At 49.5% G+C, this 16,347-nt stretch overlaps 1 protein-coding gene across 2 annotated transcripts; it reads left to right on the forward strand.

Moving 5' to 3' along the window:
- The first annotated feature begins 223 nt into the window (after positions 1-223).
- On the forward strand, positions 224-14,551 carry Rnf40 (ring finger protein 40). 2 transcript variants are annotated; one of them, XM_051193061.1, is made up of 20 exons: positions 224-379; positions 488-691; positions 1,100-1,267; positions 1,343-1,484; positions 2,552-2,758; positions 3,282-3,403; positions 3,498-3,644; positions 3,728-3,802; positions 4,539-4,658; positions 4,744-4,923; positions 6,866-7,001; positions 8,252-8,373; positions 8,462-8,889; positions 8,972-9,089; positions 9,253-9,402; positions 9,544-9,756; positions 9,833-9,958; positions 11,860-12,000; positions 12,083-12,184; positions 14,201-14,551. In XM_051193061.1, exons 2-20 carry the CDS (start codon positions 560-562, stop codon positions 14,375-14,377), a joined length of 3,006 nt encoding a protein of 1,001 aa, XP_051049018.1. In that variant the 5' UTR covers positions 224-379; positions 488-559; the 3' UTR covers positions 14,378-14,551. The 2 variants fall into 2 exon arrangements, with proteins under 2 accessions (XP_051049018.1, XP_051049019.1); XM_051193062.1 differs by having other exon boundaries at positions 356-375.
- Positions 14,552-16,347: the final 1,796 nt, after the last annotated feature.

The raw sequence follows: 16,347 nt of genomic DNA on the forward strand, positions 1-16,347 counted from the left end.
TGCGCAAGTCGTTCGCGGGTGTCCACCGAGGCCAGAAGAAGGCGACGGATCACCTGGATCTGAAGTTACAGGCGGTCGTGAACCGGGTATCCTGCATAGCTGCAGTAAAGCTCCAACTGCAGACCCACCTGTTTCCTAGGCTGCAAAGTGCAACTGCGGTATCAGCAACTATGGGAATGGCAGGCCAATCACTGAGAGATACACAGTCGATCGCGAAAAAAAACTAAAAGACTCAAGAGGCGGAACCTAGAGCCACCAATAGAAACAGGAAATAAGTTTCGCCACATCCGGAGCTGCTCTGACGCCTGCGCTGTGCGTCTGGCGGCCGGTGACGTCCGGTGAAGTCCAAGATGGTGGCGCTCGGCTGACCCTACGGTGGGTGCGGACCCTGGGCCAGCGGGGGCGGGGTCCGGCAGGTGTGTCCCCGGGACGCTCGGGGCTCCGGAGCTCCGGACGCGTCCATAGCTCTGCCCTCTGTTTTTTGCAGGTGACGGAAGTGCCGCCTCCGCCCGCCCGACGGCCAGGGAGAGCCCTAAGGTGCCCAGCAGCCACCGCCGCTATGTCTGGCCTCAGCAACAAGCGCGCCGCAGGCGACGGGGGCTCAGGACCCCCAGAGAAGAAGCTGAACCGCGAGGAGAAGACCACGACTACGCTGATCGAGCCCATTCGTCTTGGGGGCATCTCTTCCACGGTTGGTGGGCTTTTGCTGAAATCGTGTTTGACCTCAGCCCAAAGCGTTCAGAATCTTGTGTGTGCACGTGTGTATATACACAAAACGGGGGTGGGGGTGGGGTGGGCGTGCCATGGCGCGCGTGTGATCAAAGGACAACTTTGTAGAGTCGTTCTCCTTGTACTCATACATAAATTTATTCCCATAAGTCGTGCGATTAGTCAAAACTTCACAGTTAGAAAAGAAGTAGAAACAGAATGTGAAGCTCTCATGACCAAGATACTTTCCCTGTATGTGTCTGAGTCTTTTTAAATTTCACCGGTAGCTATCCTTAGCATGCCTCTCCCCTTTCAATCTAGTTGCCCTCCCTTCTCTCTGGGATGGTTCAAGGCCCTGCCCGACATTTCTCTGTCTCTTCCCCCATTGTAGGAGGAGATGGATTCCAAGGTACTGCAGTTCAAGAACAAGAAGCTGGCAGAGCGGCTGGAGCAGCGGCAAGCTTGTGAAGACGAGCTGCGGGAGAGGATTGAGAAACTGGAAAAGAGGCAGGCCACTGACGACGCCACGCTCCTCATCGTCAACCGCTACTGGGCCCAGGTGGATGCCCGCAGATCGCCCTGCTGGGAAAGGCACTGAGGCATTCATAACCTCTGTGGTTCTTTCTTCTTTCAGCTAGATGAAACTGTAGAAGCCCTTCTCCGATGCCATGAGCGCCAGAGGGACCTGTCTTCGGGAACAGAGGCACCTGGGTGCCAGGAGGGGCTAGCTCGTGATATGATCCCTCGAACAGACCCAGGAACATCAGATCTGAGGGGTAGGACCAGAGAGAGCCCTGGGGACCTTAATTTTTGAGATGGGTCTTGAGGAGGGAGGTGGTGTTGATGTTGGGCTGCTGGAATGCCTGCACCCACAACTGTTTAAAAGTTGATTTCATGCCAGATGTGATGAACACCTTTAGTCCCAGCACTTGGGAGGCAGAAGGTGGTTCTCTTAATAGAGTTTTAGGTCAGCCATGACTACACAGCTACATAGTGAGAGTCTGTCTCAAAGACAATTTAAAAAAACAAAATTAAATGGTAAGAACAAAATTTTGGAATTGAACTGAATTTTCATTATCCCAACACTCTGGAAGTAGAGGCAGGTGGATCTCTATTTTATTTATTATTTATGGTTTTTCAATGTGTCACCCTGGCTGGCCTAGAACTCGATCTTTAGACCAGGCTGGCCTCAAACTCATATATCCTCCTTCCTCTGCCTTCTGAGTGCTAGGATTAAAGGCTTGCACCATCACTGCCTGGCCTTTATTAAAAAACAAATTAAAACTGAACTGGACACTAGTCTTTGGCATTCTTAAACACATCACAGATTAAGAATAAAAAAAAGAAAATGAGTACTCTAGTAATTATGGATTTATACTAGACATACAGGGATCTGAGGAAAGCAGGAAGAAATATATTCTTGCCTTAAAGGAAACTATAAACCATAGTAGGTAAAAAGTATTGGCGCTGGTGTAGTGGGAGGCTGGGTTCTACTTTAGAATGGGAAGGCAGAGGAGCCTTCTCCGAGGATGTAATGTTGCTGATCTTTAAAAAAGTTAACTATTGCCAGGTGGTGGTGCACACCTTTAATCCCAGTACTCAGGAGGCAGAGGCAGGTGGATCTCTGTGTGTTTGAGTGAGACCAGGGCTATATAATAAGATCCAGTTCAGAAGAGAAGGTTACTTAAATTATAGGTATCTTCTTGTCAAGATGGGGCGAGAGTATCTTGCAGGTCGTATTAATGAGGTTAGCCATTGAGATTAAAGCTCTCATTGCAGAACTTGGTATAGTTTGATGGTCATTGCTGCCTTTACTCCTATGGGGGTTATCTGTCCCTTGCAGAACCCCTGCCTATGCAGTTCCGAACCCCTCTCAGTGAGCCAGCACTGGCTTTCGTGGTGGCGCTGGGTGCCATCAGCAGTGAGGAAGTAGAGTTGCAGCTGCAGGGGCGGATGGAATTCTCCAAGGCCGCTGTGTCGCGTGTGGTAGAGGCCTCCGACCGCCTACAGCGCCAGGTGGAAGAGCTCTGTCAGCGAGTATACAGCCGGGGTTAGTTCCTAGACGCTATCCTAGAGAAGTCCATCCCCACCTGCATCCTCAGGAGTCCCCCTCCCAATCTCAGTAATTCCTTGATGTCAGAATTCCCAATGAATAGTCAGCCAGCCCTGTTCTGTTGTAACAACTTAGTTCCAGATGGGGATCTCAGCCTTGATTCCTGAGGTGGGACTCCAGAGGGATGGCTGGAGGGACTGTTGGTCCTGGTAGCCTGGTAGGGTCACACCCCTCCAGAGAGAGGGCTCTCTTGGAACACTGTGCAAACCCCAGAGGTAGTGTTTGTTCCCCTCTATGGAGAGGCAAGTACCCAGGCTTTTTGTGGCAACAGTCTTCTCCCGTCCTTAGTTCTCCCTACCAAGTATCGGCTGTTTGGATAAATGGTTCCTTCTCCGAGCTAGGTTCATCTCCTGGATTTGTCATAAGAGCTGGTTCACATGCTCAGCATGTAAACTTGAGGATTAGTTAATGCTTGTTGGGTTACCAGGACTTGACTCTCATCTGGGCTCTGCATTCCTAGGGGACAGTGAAGCCCCTGGGGAGGTGGCACGGGTACGCACCCGGGAGCTGGGCAGAGAGAACCGTCGACTACAGGACTTGGCCACTCAGCTGCAAGAGAAGCACCACCGCATCTCTCTGGAGGTGGGGTCGGACTCTTGGATGCAATTAAACTAGCAGGGTTTGGGTTTGCCATCCAAGGGTCTCAGGAAGCCAAGCCACTTTCCGTTGCCCCCAGTATTCTGAGCTCCAAGATAAAGTGACATCAACAGAGACCAAGGTCCTGGAGATGGAGACAACGGTGGAGGACCTACAATGGGACATTGAGAAGCTGCGCAAGCGGGAGCAGAAACTCAATAAGCACTTGGCAGAGGCCTTGGAGCAGGTACAGGAGCAGATGGAGCCCAATTGAGTGCCTAGGGCCCTACCTTCTGCCCTTCACATCTGTTGTGTCTGTTTTCTCTGCAGCTCAACTCTGGCTACTATGTGTCTGGCAGTTCCTCGGGCTTCCAGGGAGGCCAGATCACACTTAGCATGCAGAAGGTGAGCAGCAGGTTCCTCCAGGTCCTTCACCCAGTCCAGACACTGAGCTGACATTCCCTAAGGGCAACCGTCTGTGTCTGAGTCTGTAGCGGACATTGTTGCTCCTTTTCCTTTCATTCACTTATATACTTATTAATTAAATAATTCCAGAATGTAAGTGCTAGGAACTAAGCAGACTGAAGAGAACAAATGAAATCTGGAGCTTCAGTTGACATTCTCTTGAGTGTGCTCTGTCCTTTTGAGCATCTCTCTTTCCTTAATGCCTGTGATTGCAATCCTTTTATCTTCTCTTTGTTTTGAGGCAGGGTGTTATGACATAGGCCAAGCTGACCTCAAACTTTCGGTGTAGCTGAGGGTGACTGATTCTTCTACTTTGTGTCCCTAGTGCTGAATCACCATACAATTTCCAATCAATTTCTCGATAAACTCCAACTGTTTCATATGAGAGAGTAATAAGGCTTCCATGGAAGCTAGGTTCTTTCCGGGGGAGGGGGGGCATACAAGTAGTAAATGGTACGTAAGTTGGTAATTAGTAGAATAAAGAAAAAGTACAAGGAAGCTATTCCCAAGCAGGACTGCTTTTCTCCCGTTTCCTGAGAGTCCTGGGAAAGCCCTTGGTTTGGAGGTTTCTGTCGATGCTCTTGCATGGGAAGCGTGGGAGTATTGTATGGTGGATTATAGGGGGAACATATTGCCCATCCTGGTCTTGCCTACCACAGCCCCTTCCACTCCTTAGTTTGAGATGTTGAATGCAGAGCTGGAAGAAAATCAGGAATTGGCCAATAGCCGAATGGCAGAACTAGAGAAGCTTCAGGCTGAGCTTCAGGGGGCTGTTCGGACCAACGAACGTCTTAAGGTAGGCTGTGAATGAGTCTGAAAGGACGTGTACTAAGCCTTAGACCCTGGTGTTAACAAGACCCTCTTGGACATCTTCACCCTAGGTGGCCCTGAGGAGCCTTCCTGAGGAGGTAGTTCGTGAGACCGGGGAATACCGCATGCTACAGGCCCAGTTTTCACTGCTCTACAATGAGTCTTTGCAAGTGAAGACCCAGCTAGATGAGGCCCGGGGGCTGCTGCTGGCCTCCAAGAACTCCCACTTGAGACACATTGAGCATATGGAGGTATGGTCTTGGAATGAGCTGGGGCTGGGGGTGAGAACTAGACCTTTAGAGTTGACATCCCTGAGCTTCCAGGGGTCTTGTGTACCTGCTAAGAGTCCTTTGGGCACAGATTCTTTCATGGTCAGAGGTAAGACTGGGAGATATATGTGTTTTTCTTCTGGTTTTAATCATTAACTCTGTTATTTAAAAGTACTGTTATAACCACCATAAAATCACAGGATCAAGGAGATGAAGTGGGACTTGAATCATTGCTGCCAAAGAGTCACTCTTGGCTTTGTTTTTTCTTTTTTTGTTTGTTTGTTTTGTTTTGTTTTGATACAGAGTTTCTCTATGTAGCCCTGGGTGTCCTGGAGCTAACTCTGTAGACTTGGTTGGCCTTGAACTCACAGAGGTCTGCCATCTTCCCCCTCCCCATGCTGGATTTAAAGGCATGCATCACCACCCAGCTGAGTTACTGTTTCTTTAATAATCAGATGTAAAGTAACAGAGTAGAAAACAAGCCCATTAAGACACAAACTGCTTTCATGGCTATAGAAAGGAGTTGGTGTCTGGGCAGTGGTGGCTCACGCCTTTAATCCCAGCACTGGGGAGGCAGAGGCAAGCGGATCTCTGTGAGTTGAGGCCAGATTGGTCTGTGAAGCTACAAGAGAAACCCTGTCTTGAACGCTCCCACCCTCAAAAAAAAAAAAAAAAAAAAAAAAAAAAAAAAAAAAAGAGCGGGTTTTGTTTTCTGTTTTTCATGCATCTGATCTGATTCTGGTAGCAAATATAGCAAATAGTATTCATCAGAGCAGTGTTCATGCTGGAAATAGTTTTTTGCTTCTGGGTATTAATTGGATCCAAGACCACACCCATAGAAAGAGCTTCAGCACCTCTCCCTCCAGAAGTCACAATGTTAATAATGACTCAGGCACTTCCTGGTAATGGCATTTTATAGTGATTTGTCTCCATCCAATTTTATGTTTTCTCTAAGAGAAACAGTGAAAATACAAGAAAAACCTTCAGCATTCAGTTTCTACTGCACATTTTGCAGGTAGCAAAACAACAATTCTATGTGACAATGGAAATGAATTTTAGTTTATTCCTGTTAGTTTTTAATATTAACGTAAAAGAAATTGAGCTGGATTTCCAAAAAGATATATTAGTGCCGAATATGCACACACATACACGGCAGTGACAATAAACTTTTTAAAAATGAAAAAAAAAAAAAAAGATATATTAGTGCCAAATATTTTAGGACTTAGAAAATAGATTACATACACATACTAGTTCTTATTTAAAAAACAACAAAAAGACCAACCCCCCCAAATTAACGTTATATATGTATGTATGTATGTATGATTTAAAGTTTTTAAACATGGGTATTTGCCTGTACGTTTATCAGAAAAGGGCTCAGATCCCCTAGAACTGGAGTTACAGATGGTTGTAAACCACCATGTCGGTCCTGGGAATTGAACTTGGGTCCTTTGTAAAAGCAGCCAGTGCTCTTAACAACTGAGCAATCTCCAGTGCTGCTGCCTCCTTTTTAACATCTCTATCAAGGTGTCAGAATGTAACCTTGGGTAGCCTGGGACTCGCTATATTTCAGGCTCACCTCCAGTGTAAGACATACACCATGCTGCTTGGTGTATTTATCCATCTTGCATTCATTCAATGGAGTCCTTTTTTCTGGAGAGACATGAGAAGATTAAGTGACTAGTGCTGCTTTATTTCTTTTTTCTTTCTGAGACAGGGTTTCTCTCTGTATATCTCTGGCTCACTCTATAGACCAGGTTGGCCTTGAGTTCAGAGATCTGCCTTCTGCCTCAAGTGCTGGGATTAAAGGCATGTGTCACCACTGTCTACCAGCTTTATTTCTTTGTAAGCAAACATTAGGTCTTTTCATTAGTATGGGGGTAGGATTCTCATAGGGTTGTGTGTCTTTAAATGCCTCAACCCACAGAGTGATGAATTGGGGCTGCAGAAGAAACTGCGCACAGAAGTGATCCAGTTGGAGGATACCCTGGCCCAGGTACGAAAGGAGTATGAGATGCTGCGTATTGAGTTTGAACAGAACCTGGCGGCCAACGAGCAGGCTGGTACGTGGTGGGATTGGGTAGCGGTAAACCTATAAGGGTTAAATCTAGATTTAATAATGAGCTTTTATCAAAGCCTCAGTTCACCACAGAAAACAGGCACTATACTACCTGTGCTGCTCACAGTGTCAGAAGCACCTGGGATGGGTTTGAGCAGGTAACACCAGACTGTGAGCTGTTCCCACCTCTGAGAGATTTGTCTCACAAAGATCTATTGAGTACTTCCTGTGAGCCATGCTCAGTTCTAGGTTTTGGTGCTGTGCCCCAAACAATCTCTGTGTTGTGGGGAGACTCAGTAGAGGGGTGATAGACAGTAAAGGGAAAACCATGGAAGATTCTTATAGAAGTGAGCAGGAATACATCATGATGTGCAGGCCTTTAATCCAAGCACTCAGGAGGCAGAAGAAGGAGGATCTCTCTGAGCTTAAGGCCAAGCTATTCTATGAAGTGAGTTCCAGGCCAGGCAGGGTACACAGGCAAAAGACATAAAATAAAAATAAAATTTTTAAAAAAATGTATTGTTTTCTCCCTGCTCCCTATCCTTTCCCCTCAGCAGTTAAAGAACATTGACTGCAGCCAGGCAGTAGAGCACACAGCTTTAATCCCAGCACCCAGGAGGCAGAGGCAGAGGCAGAGGCAGAGGCAGGGGCAGGGGCAGGCAGTTCTGAGTCTGAGGCCTGCCTGGTCTACAAAGCGAGTTCCAGGACAGCCAGGGCTGCAAAGAGACCCTGTCTGGGGAGCCGGGGTAGGGGAGGTTGGGGTGGGATAGAACACTGACTGCTCCCCCAGAGGACTAAGACTATATTCCAGTACCCACAATTCCCAGCAGTCCAACATCCTTTTCTGGCCCCTGGGGGCACTACAGTGCACATACATATAGACATATCCATGTAAGTAAAACACCCATACACATGAGTTTTACAAGTTAAAAGGATTAAAGGGTAATGCATATGTGTGTAAGTATTTTGCTTTCATGTGTGTCTATCTGTGTACATTGCATGTGTGCCTCGTGCTCACAGAGGCCAGAAGGCACCAGGTCACCTGGAACTGTAAGCTTCTACGTGGGTGCTGAGAATTGATCCTAAGTCCTCTGCAAGTGCTCTTAACCTCTGAGCCATCTGTGCAGCCTGCCCAAGGCTTAATTTCCCCTACTGTACAATGGTAGTATTGGCTCTGCTTGGCTTCTTTCCCTCCTGGGGAGTTGGAGAGTCAGGAGGAGGTAGTCCCACATGCTCACTCTCTGACTTTTTCAGGGCCTATCAACCGTGAGATGCGCCATCTGATTAGCAGTCTCCAGAATCATAATCACCAGCTAAAAGGAGATGCCCAGCGATATAAACGGAAACTTCGAGAAGTACAGGCTGAGATTGGCAAAGTAAGGAGGGAGAGCTGCCTGGGAAAAGCCTTCCTCGATCTTAGTGGGCAGTGGCTCACTTCACTCCTATTTGTCTCTGTATGTACAGCTTCGAGCCCAGGCCAGTGGCTCTTCCCACTGTATCCCGGGCCTGAGCCACCCTGATGACTCTGGCCTCAATGCCCTAACTCCGGGGAAAGAAGATGGTGGGCCAGGCCCTGGAGGTACCCCTGACAGCAAAAAGGAGATGGCTTCAGTTCCTGGAGTCACCCCTGCTGCTGCTTCAGTAAAGAAGGAGGAGCTGGCCTCCTCTGAAGATGATGCCCAGGCTCTAACCCCTGGAACCCAGGGCTTGCCCTCCCGGAGCCGAGAACCTGAGGCCAGACCCAAAAGAGAACTTCGGGAACGGGAAGGGCCTGGCCTGGGGCCCCTACCTGTAGCCTCCGCTCTCTCAAGGGCTGATCGAGAAAAGGCCAAGGTTGAGGAAGCCAAGAGGAAAGAGTCAGAACTGCTCAAGGGTCTTCGAGCAGAGCTCAAGTGAGGCCCTATTGCAGTCTCCTCCCCTGTCAAGTAGCTTTCAGCTCTTCTTATTAAGATCCCATCCTGTACCCTTCCCTAGGAAGGCCCAGGAAAGCCAGAAGGAGATGAAGCTGCTGCTGGACATGTACAAGTCAGCACCCAAGGAACAGCGGGATAAGGTGCAGCTCATGGCAGCTGAACGGAAGGCCAAGGCTGAGGTGAGGGCGTGGGGCGCATAGGGTATGCAGAGGCTTGCCCAGGGGCTTCAGAGCCTTGGTCAGCAAGTTTGCTTCTTTTCTTATTCTCTCACTGTGCAAAGCAAGCTAGTAGTGGTGTTGCTGTACGGACTAGTGTTTGAGCACTTCCCTCCCATGGATGCAGGTGGATGAGCTTCGTGGCCGCATCCGAGAATTGGAGGAAAGAGATCGAAGAGAAAGCAAGAAGATTGCGGATGAGGATGCCCTGCGACGTATCCGGCAGGCAGAAGAGCAGATAGAACACCTACAACGAAAATTGGGTGCCACCAAGCAGGTGACATTCCCTGTGGTCTCCTTGCCTCTAAATGCCTTTCATGTGTGACATTTTGATGGTCTGAGTACATACTATTTCTTGGGAGTTCCCCAGCAGCCGTCTCATTAATCTACCACTTCTCATCATTCCTTCCCACTTCAGGAGGAAGAAGCACTGCTGTCAGAAATGGATGTGACAGGCCAGGCTTTTGAAGACATGCAGGAGCAAAATGGGCGGCTGCTGCAGCAGTTGCGGGAAAAGGATGATGCCAACTTTAAGCTCATGTCAGAGCGGATCAAGGCCAACCAGATTCACAAGCTGCTCCGAGAGGAGAAAGATGAGTTGGGCGAGCAGGTCCTTGGCCTCAAGTCTCAGGTATGGCAGCTATGATGTGATGGTGGTGGATGAAGCTAGAAAGGTTGCACCCAGTACTGAGGCCACCCATCCGCAGGTGGATGCCCAGCTGTTGACAGTGCAGAAGCTTGAGGAAAAGGAGCGGGCTCTACAGGGCAGCCTTGGGGGTGTGGAGAAGGAGCTGACGCTGCGCAGCCAGGCCCTGGAGCTTAACAAGAGAAAGGTAAGGCTGGGCCTCTGGGCATGGCACCGTGTGTGATTGGCCCATGTATTCCCCAGGTTCTACTTGGTAATCCTGACATAGTTGGCCCAGGGTGAAACTTGGCTCTGCTTCCTTTTTTTTTTTTTTTTTAAATGTTTATTCTGGGAATCAAACTCAGGTGCTTGTGCTTGTGAACACTTCACCAACTAAGGTGTTTCCTTAGCCCTATAGTGTTTTCTTGATAGTTTGCTTGCTTATATTTTCTCACTGTGTGGGCAGTGATAGATTTGAATTGTTTTTATTGTGTTTGTCTTTTGACAAGTTCTCTCTATTGAGCTTCTGCTGTCCTGGAATTCATTATGTAGACAAAGCTGTCCTCTGGCCTCAGACTCACAGAGATCTGCCTCCTGAGTACTGAGATGAGAGGCATGCACCAGTTTTTAGATTTACTTACTTTTATTTTATTCATATGAATGTTTTTGCCTACTTGTATGTCTTTGTACCACAAGCTTGCCTGGTGCCCTTAAGAGGCCAGAAGAGGGCATCAGATACCTTCGAACTGGAGTTATAGATGACTGTGAGCTGCCATGTGAGTTCTGGGAACTGAAACCAGGTTCCTTGCCAAAACTCAATTGTTTTTAACCACTGAGCCATCTCTGCAGTCCAGCTTGAATTCTTGACCCTCCTGCCTCAGGCTCCCAGGTGCTGAGAGTGTAGGTGTTTATATTAAACAAAAGAAAATCGGGCTGGTGATGTGACTCAGTGAGTTAACTTCCATAGTATACAGCAGACTCTGGGTTCCACCTCCAGCACTGTATACACTGGTCGTGATGGTGCTTAAAACCTGCCCTATAAACTCAGCACTGGAAAGGTCAGCAGGAGGACCGACAGGTTCAATGTCCTCAGCTACTTAGCAGGTCTGAGGCCAGCTTGGGCTGGGATATTTAGAGACTTTGTTTGAGGGGCGAATTGACTGGAAAGATGGCTCAAGAGTTAAGATGGCTGCTCTTCCAGAGGATCTGGGTTCAATTCTCAGCACCCACATGGCAGCTCACAGCTGTGTGTAACTCAAGCTCCAGGGGGTCCACCCTTACACAGACATGAATACAGGCAAAACACCAATGCTCGTCAAATGGAAATACTAAATTATTAAAGAGAATTTAAAAAGACAGGAATAATGTCGATTTCATCATATTGGGGTATTCTCTTCTGGTGAATTCACGCATGTAAACAGGATTTTAATCTCCCTATTAACATGCTAGGCTTTAGACTGACCAACACAGGGTGAGCCCTGCCTCCCTACCAGTAATCCCACAAATCATGCTGTCCATCACTCACATTTTTCTTTTTCTTCCTTTCTAGTTTCTTGTTTGTCCATTTGTTTTCTGAGACAGAATCTCTCTGGCCTGTTGTGGAGCTTATTTTGTAGACCAGGCCGGCCTTGAATTCAGAGAGCCTGCCTCTGCCTCCCAAGTGCTGGGATTAAAGGTGCGTGCTACCACACCAGGATCTTTTTTCTTTTTAAAACAAGTTCTTACTGTATTCCAGGCTAGCCGTGAGCTCTCAGTGATCCTCCTGCCTCAGCCTCCAAACTGCTGGAAAAACAAAAACATGCCACTATACTTGGTTCAAAGTTTGATGAAGGAAACTAAGGCTGTGTGAAAAAGTACTGGTGCTCCTAAGAGACACAGTTTTAGAGCTGCATCCCAGGGGAGAGTTAGCAACCGAGAGGAGTCTGCTGGAGGCTCAGAGACCAGAGGGAGCCCTGTCATGCAGTAAGGAGCTGTGCTGAGAAGAGTAGGAAGGAGTGAGGGTCAGCCCCAGTGCAAATGTCACTCGGGATGTTTGACAGAAGCATCAGAGGACTGTGGCCTCCAGGCTTGGGCATACAGTCCTCTCCTTCCTGTTTCCACCCACCTCAGGCTGTAGAAGCAGCCCAGTTAGCTGAGGACCTGAAGGTACAGTTGGAGCATGTGCAGACTCGGCTTCGAGAGATCCAGCCATGCCTGGCAGAGAGCCGGGCTGCCCGAGAGAAAGAGAGTTTCAATCTCAAGAGGGCTCAGGTATGTGCCTGGGGAGGGCCTGTGGGTTACCAGTGCAGCGGGCATGCGGGCATGCAGGTTCTTAGCCTGGTATCTGCTCTAGGAGGACATTTCCCGGCTGCGGCGCAAACTGGAAAAGCAAAGGAAGGTTGAGGTTTATGCAGACGCTGATGAGATCCTGCAGGAGGAGATCAAGGAGTATAAGGTGGGATGTGGTGATGGCTGGTAAGAATTGGGTAGTCTCCACTGCTCAAAAATGAGGTAGGGCAACAGAAGACACTAATTGTGGACTCAGACAACTGGCCAAGCATTTGCTGTATATATGCCATGTGGTGGTGGGGATTTTGTCCTGACCTCAGCAGTTAATTCATGGTAATACTCCCATCTCAGTTATAAGTAAATTCATGGCAGAGGCATGGTAAGAGCCCAAGGGGAAGTCTCCAGAGTAGCTCTGAGGTTGGGTAGGGGTTGTGTAGCAACAGGCTTCCTAGAAGGAATTGTCACCTAAGGTAGACCCAAAGCTTAAAGAATGGGGATAAGAGAGCTTATGTAAAGGGAAAGGCCCCAGGTGGAGCCCTGTGGTTGGAGGAGAGATGGGTGAGCAGCAGACGACCCCAAAGGGTGTGGGGCAGGCTTGTAGCCTGTACACAGAGTAGAGGTTTTTGTCTGTCAGGTTTGGGGAGGTGGAGGAGCATTCGATGGCGGGAATTAGACTCAGGGCCATCTACAAGCCACGCTCATGCTTCCCTAAGCTGCTGCTTCAGCTCCGTGGAAGGTTGTTATTCAAGACAGTGGTCAGGTGTGGGGCTCACAGCAGTGGCGGGGAGGGGGGGGGTATAGAGCAGTGTGCTTGTTCACTGAGTAAGAAATTAACACTTAGCTAAGGCGCCGGAGATGGAAGCTGGACTAAGATGGTCTTAGGAGGTGGGACTGCTGGACTCAGGGATGGGACATGTGTCTAGGGTTCCAGATGGTGAAACTAGGTAGGCTCGTCGGGTTCCAGATGGTGAAACTAGGTAGACAACACTCAATTGGATTGGGAACAGGTTGTGGGATGGCTTCAAGGGTGATGAGAACGCGATGCCTCTGGGACTGGGGAAGCCTTGAAGCCAAGGGCAGAGCTAGAGAGAACACTTTACTTGGAGTGTCTGCCACAACAGAGTCAGAAGCCACATAGGACTCTGGTTACCCACTGAGGAAGAACAGGGAATGTTCTCCCATTAGGAATCTCAGCGTTTAAGTGGCAGGCAGAAGTGACGCCTAAGGGTTGGGAGAAAGTGTGATGGAGGGAGCAGATGAGGAAGATGAACTAAGCCCTGGGTGATGCCCCTAGGACTTGGTGAACTTGGGTGGAACAAGGGCAGTCAGATCACCTGAACTCTGGGCCGCTGCAGTGGAGAAGGTGACAGTCATGCGATATTTATCCCTTTGTAGCAGTTGGACCTTCAAGGGGAAGGGGCAGACATGGACAGCCTGGAAAGGCTTTCCAGTGCTGATGGCAGAGTCCTGAGAGATTGAGAAACAGTGATCTGAGAAAGTTGAACTAGCAGGCTGGGACTCCAGATAGGCCAGACACATGCCATACAGCTGTCACGACACAGGGTCCCTGGTGACTGACTGGGATGAGGCCCGAAGCAGCAGTGGGCAGTACTAGATGGAAGAGGTCCGGTCCGGCTGGATCCCCATCGTTAGGCGAGCCCAGCTGCTCTGCTGCCTTCTAGCTTTGTGTGGTTTCTGTTTGGAGATTTTTTTTAAAACTTATTTCATTTATTGGTATTTTGTCTGTGTGTATCTCAGTATCTGATTTTCTGGAACTAGAGTTACAGACAGTTGTGAGCTGCCTTGTGGGTGCTGGGAATTGAATCCAGGTCCTCTGGAGGAACAGCTAGTGCTCTTGATTGCTGAGCCACCTCTCCAGCCCCTTATTTTTGTCTTTTATTTCTGGTTGGTTGGTTTTGTCTTGCTAGAGCACTACCTCCTGCCTCAGTCTCTCCCAAGTGCTGGGACTGCCCTTGTGAGCTGTTCTTAGCTACTTTCTGATTTTGAATACTTGGTGTCTGGGCTGTCTCCTCATTCATGCTGTGCTGGTCCCCACCTTCAGCAATTATGGTTAGAACTAGAAGCATGTGCCATTGGGTGGGCTTGGCTTGGAGCCTGCTCTTAGTGTGGTGTGCCGGCACTGTCAGAGTCGCTCTAAACTTGATGCTTCTGTTTGGTGCAGGCTCGGTTGACCTGCCCCTGCTGTAACACCCGCAAGAAGGACGCAGTGCTCACCAAGTGCTTCCACGTTTTCTGCTTCGAGTGTGTGCGGGGCCGCTATGAGGCCCGCCAGAGGAAGTGCCCCAAGTGCAACGCGGCCTTTGGTGCCCATGACTTCCACCGTGTGTACATCAGCTGAACCTCAAACTCGGGGGACTTTGACACATCACATACCCTAGGGGCTGTGCCCCCAGCTCCCCTCTCCCCCAGGGGCAATGGCCCCAGCTTCCTTTCCAGACTCAATGAACCCAGCCCCTGTGTACCTAGATGGTTTGGGGCTATTGGTGCATGCAGGAGAGGTGGAATTAACCAAGCTGAGTGCCATTTTTTCCTGAGTGTCAGATCTGCAGCCTAGGGCACTCTCCCAGGTTCAAAACATCCAACCTTGGGAGCTGGCCTAACCCTGTTTCTACTGAAGAGACACACCATCCTTACCCCTGAAGGGGAATTCCTCCACCAGGAAAGGGCTTACCACCTGCCTCCACAACCTCAGTGATGACCAAGGACCCCTTGCTTAGCATTGAGTCTTGGGCCCAAGGAGCCTTTCTTCACCTTCTTGGCTCCAGGACTGAGCGGGCTTAGCCTTCCTGTGGAGTTTCCTGCATCCTGCTGTAGCTTTTGTGCTGAAGAAGGTGCAGCCTTGGGTGTCTGCCCTATTCAGGGAAACTCTGCAGTTTTGGACACTGCCTTCTCATATTGCTGATTCAGGGTCATCAATTTCTTTACCACTCTTCCCAGTCCCTTTGCCCTTCCTCACAATCCTGATGCTCCCTTGAGTACCTGGCCCTAGCCCTGCTTTCATCCTGGTGGTCTTAATTGTAGAGGTGCAGCTTGCCAGAAGGGAAGGGACAATCTAGCACTTCCAGTCATTCCAAGGTAGAGAGAGCTTTGCCTGCTGTCCTGGGGCTAGCCTGTACTCAGAGTCTCCCTGCAGGATTGGCCTAAACAGACTTCTCAACTGTGAAGGTGGGGCCCAGCGGGGCCGGGAGATGGCGCTGCAGAGAGCTACAAGGTCTTTTGGACTCACAGCCTCTGCCCTAGAGCCGTTGTGTATGGGCTGCTAAATTGTTATGAATAAATACCCAACCCTAGGCTACAGAGTAGCCAGTCCACTTGGTCTAAATATAAGTCTAGGTGCCACACCTGGCTAACACTTCCCTGGGTTGGTTGGTATGGATCTAGGGTTGGGAACAGCGTACATTTGAGAACCCGTTCTAGCCCACCCAACAACTTCGTGGGCCCCAAGGATCAGTGGCATGCTTATCTGCAGAGACCTGTTTCAAGAAGCAACCACACCCTGCTCACTGGAGAAACCTCTGGTTAAGGGTTGGCCACGCCCTTAACGGTCATTGGCCGTTCAGATAACAACTTTCGGGTTGCATCCTGGGAGATGTAGTCTCTTGGCTCAAAGTGCGCGGTTTCCCTGTTGTGCTGGCCAAAGGCGGGTAAATCTTTCAGTTCGTTACTGGCATTCTTTACCCACCCCTACTCTGCAAACACACAGACCATGACACCTCAGCACGGTGACTTTTCATTGTAGCCTCTTCTGGCCACTATCTGGACCCTTGGAAACCGTTTGCCCAAATGTTAGTGGAGTCAGAGTGCTGCCAGCTCTTTCGGTGGAGCTTTCATGGAAGTCACGCTGGGACTAGTGCCATGGCCGGTGCTGAGTGGGGTCGGAGTGGGTGTGGGAGCAGCAGTCATAGCCACGGTAGTGGCCTCAGGCTTAGCAATAGCAGTGCCTTCTCGGGGTTCTTCAGCCTTCTCTGCCATCTTTCCTTCGTGAGGACTCCGCGCCCCCTCTGCTTTCTGACTCCGCCTGGTTTCAGTGGGGTCAAAGTGGCTGAACCAAGTTGGACTGGAGACAGAAATGCGAGCTACGGTGATCTCGGAAGTGGAGCTGGCAGCGATGGGAACGCTGGCGGAAGCACGAGTCGCGGCAGGGGATGACATTGGGCCACCAGGAAAGCCACCTTGTCTGGAGTGCTAGGGTAGTTAAGGTGGGAAAGGTGGGAGAAATGCAGAGTATTGCGTCATAGAGACACAGCCACCTGAGCTGGTAGAACAAGCGGCTGAGAGGCCTGTGCGCCTGCTCATCACCAGCATGAT

This window comes from Phodopus roborovskii, unplaced genomic scaffold (assembly GCF_943737965.1).
Source record: "Phodopus roborovskii unplaced genomic scaffold, PHOROB, whole genome shotgun sequence".
Lineage (NCBI taxonomy): Eukaryota > Metazoa > Chordata > Mammalia > Rodentia > Cricetidae > Phodopus > Phodopus roborovskii.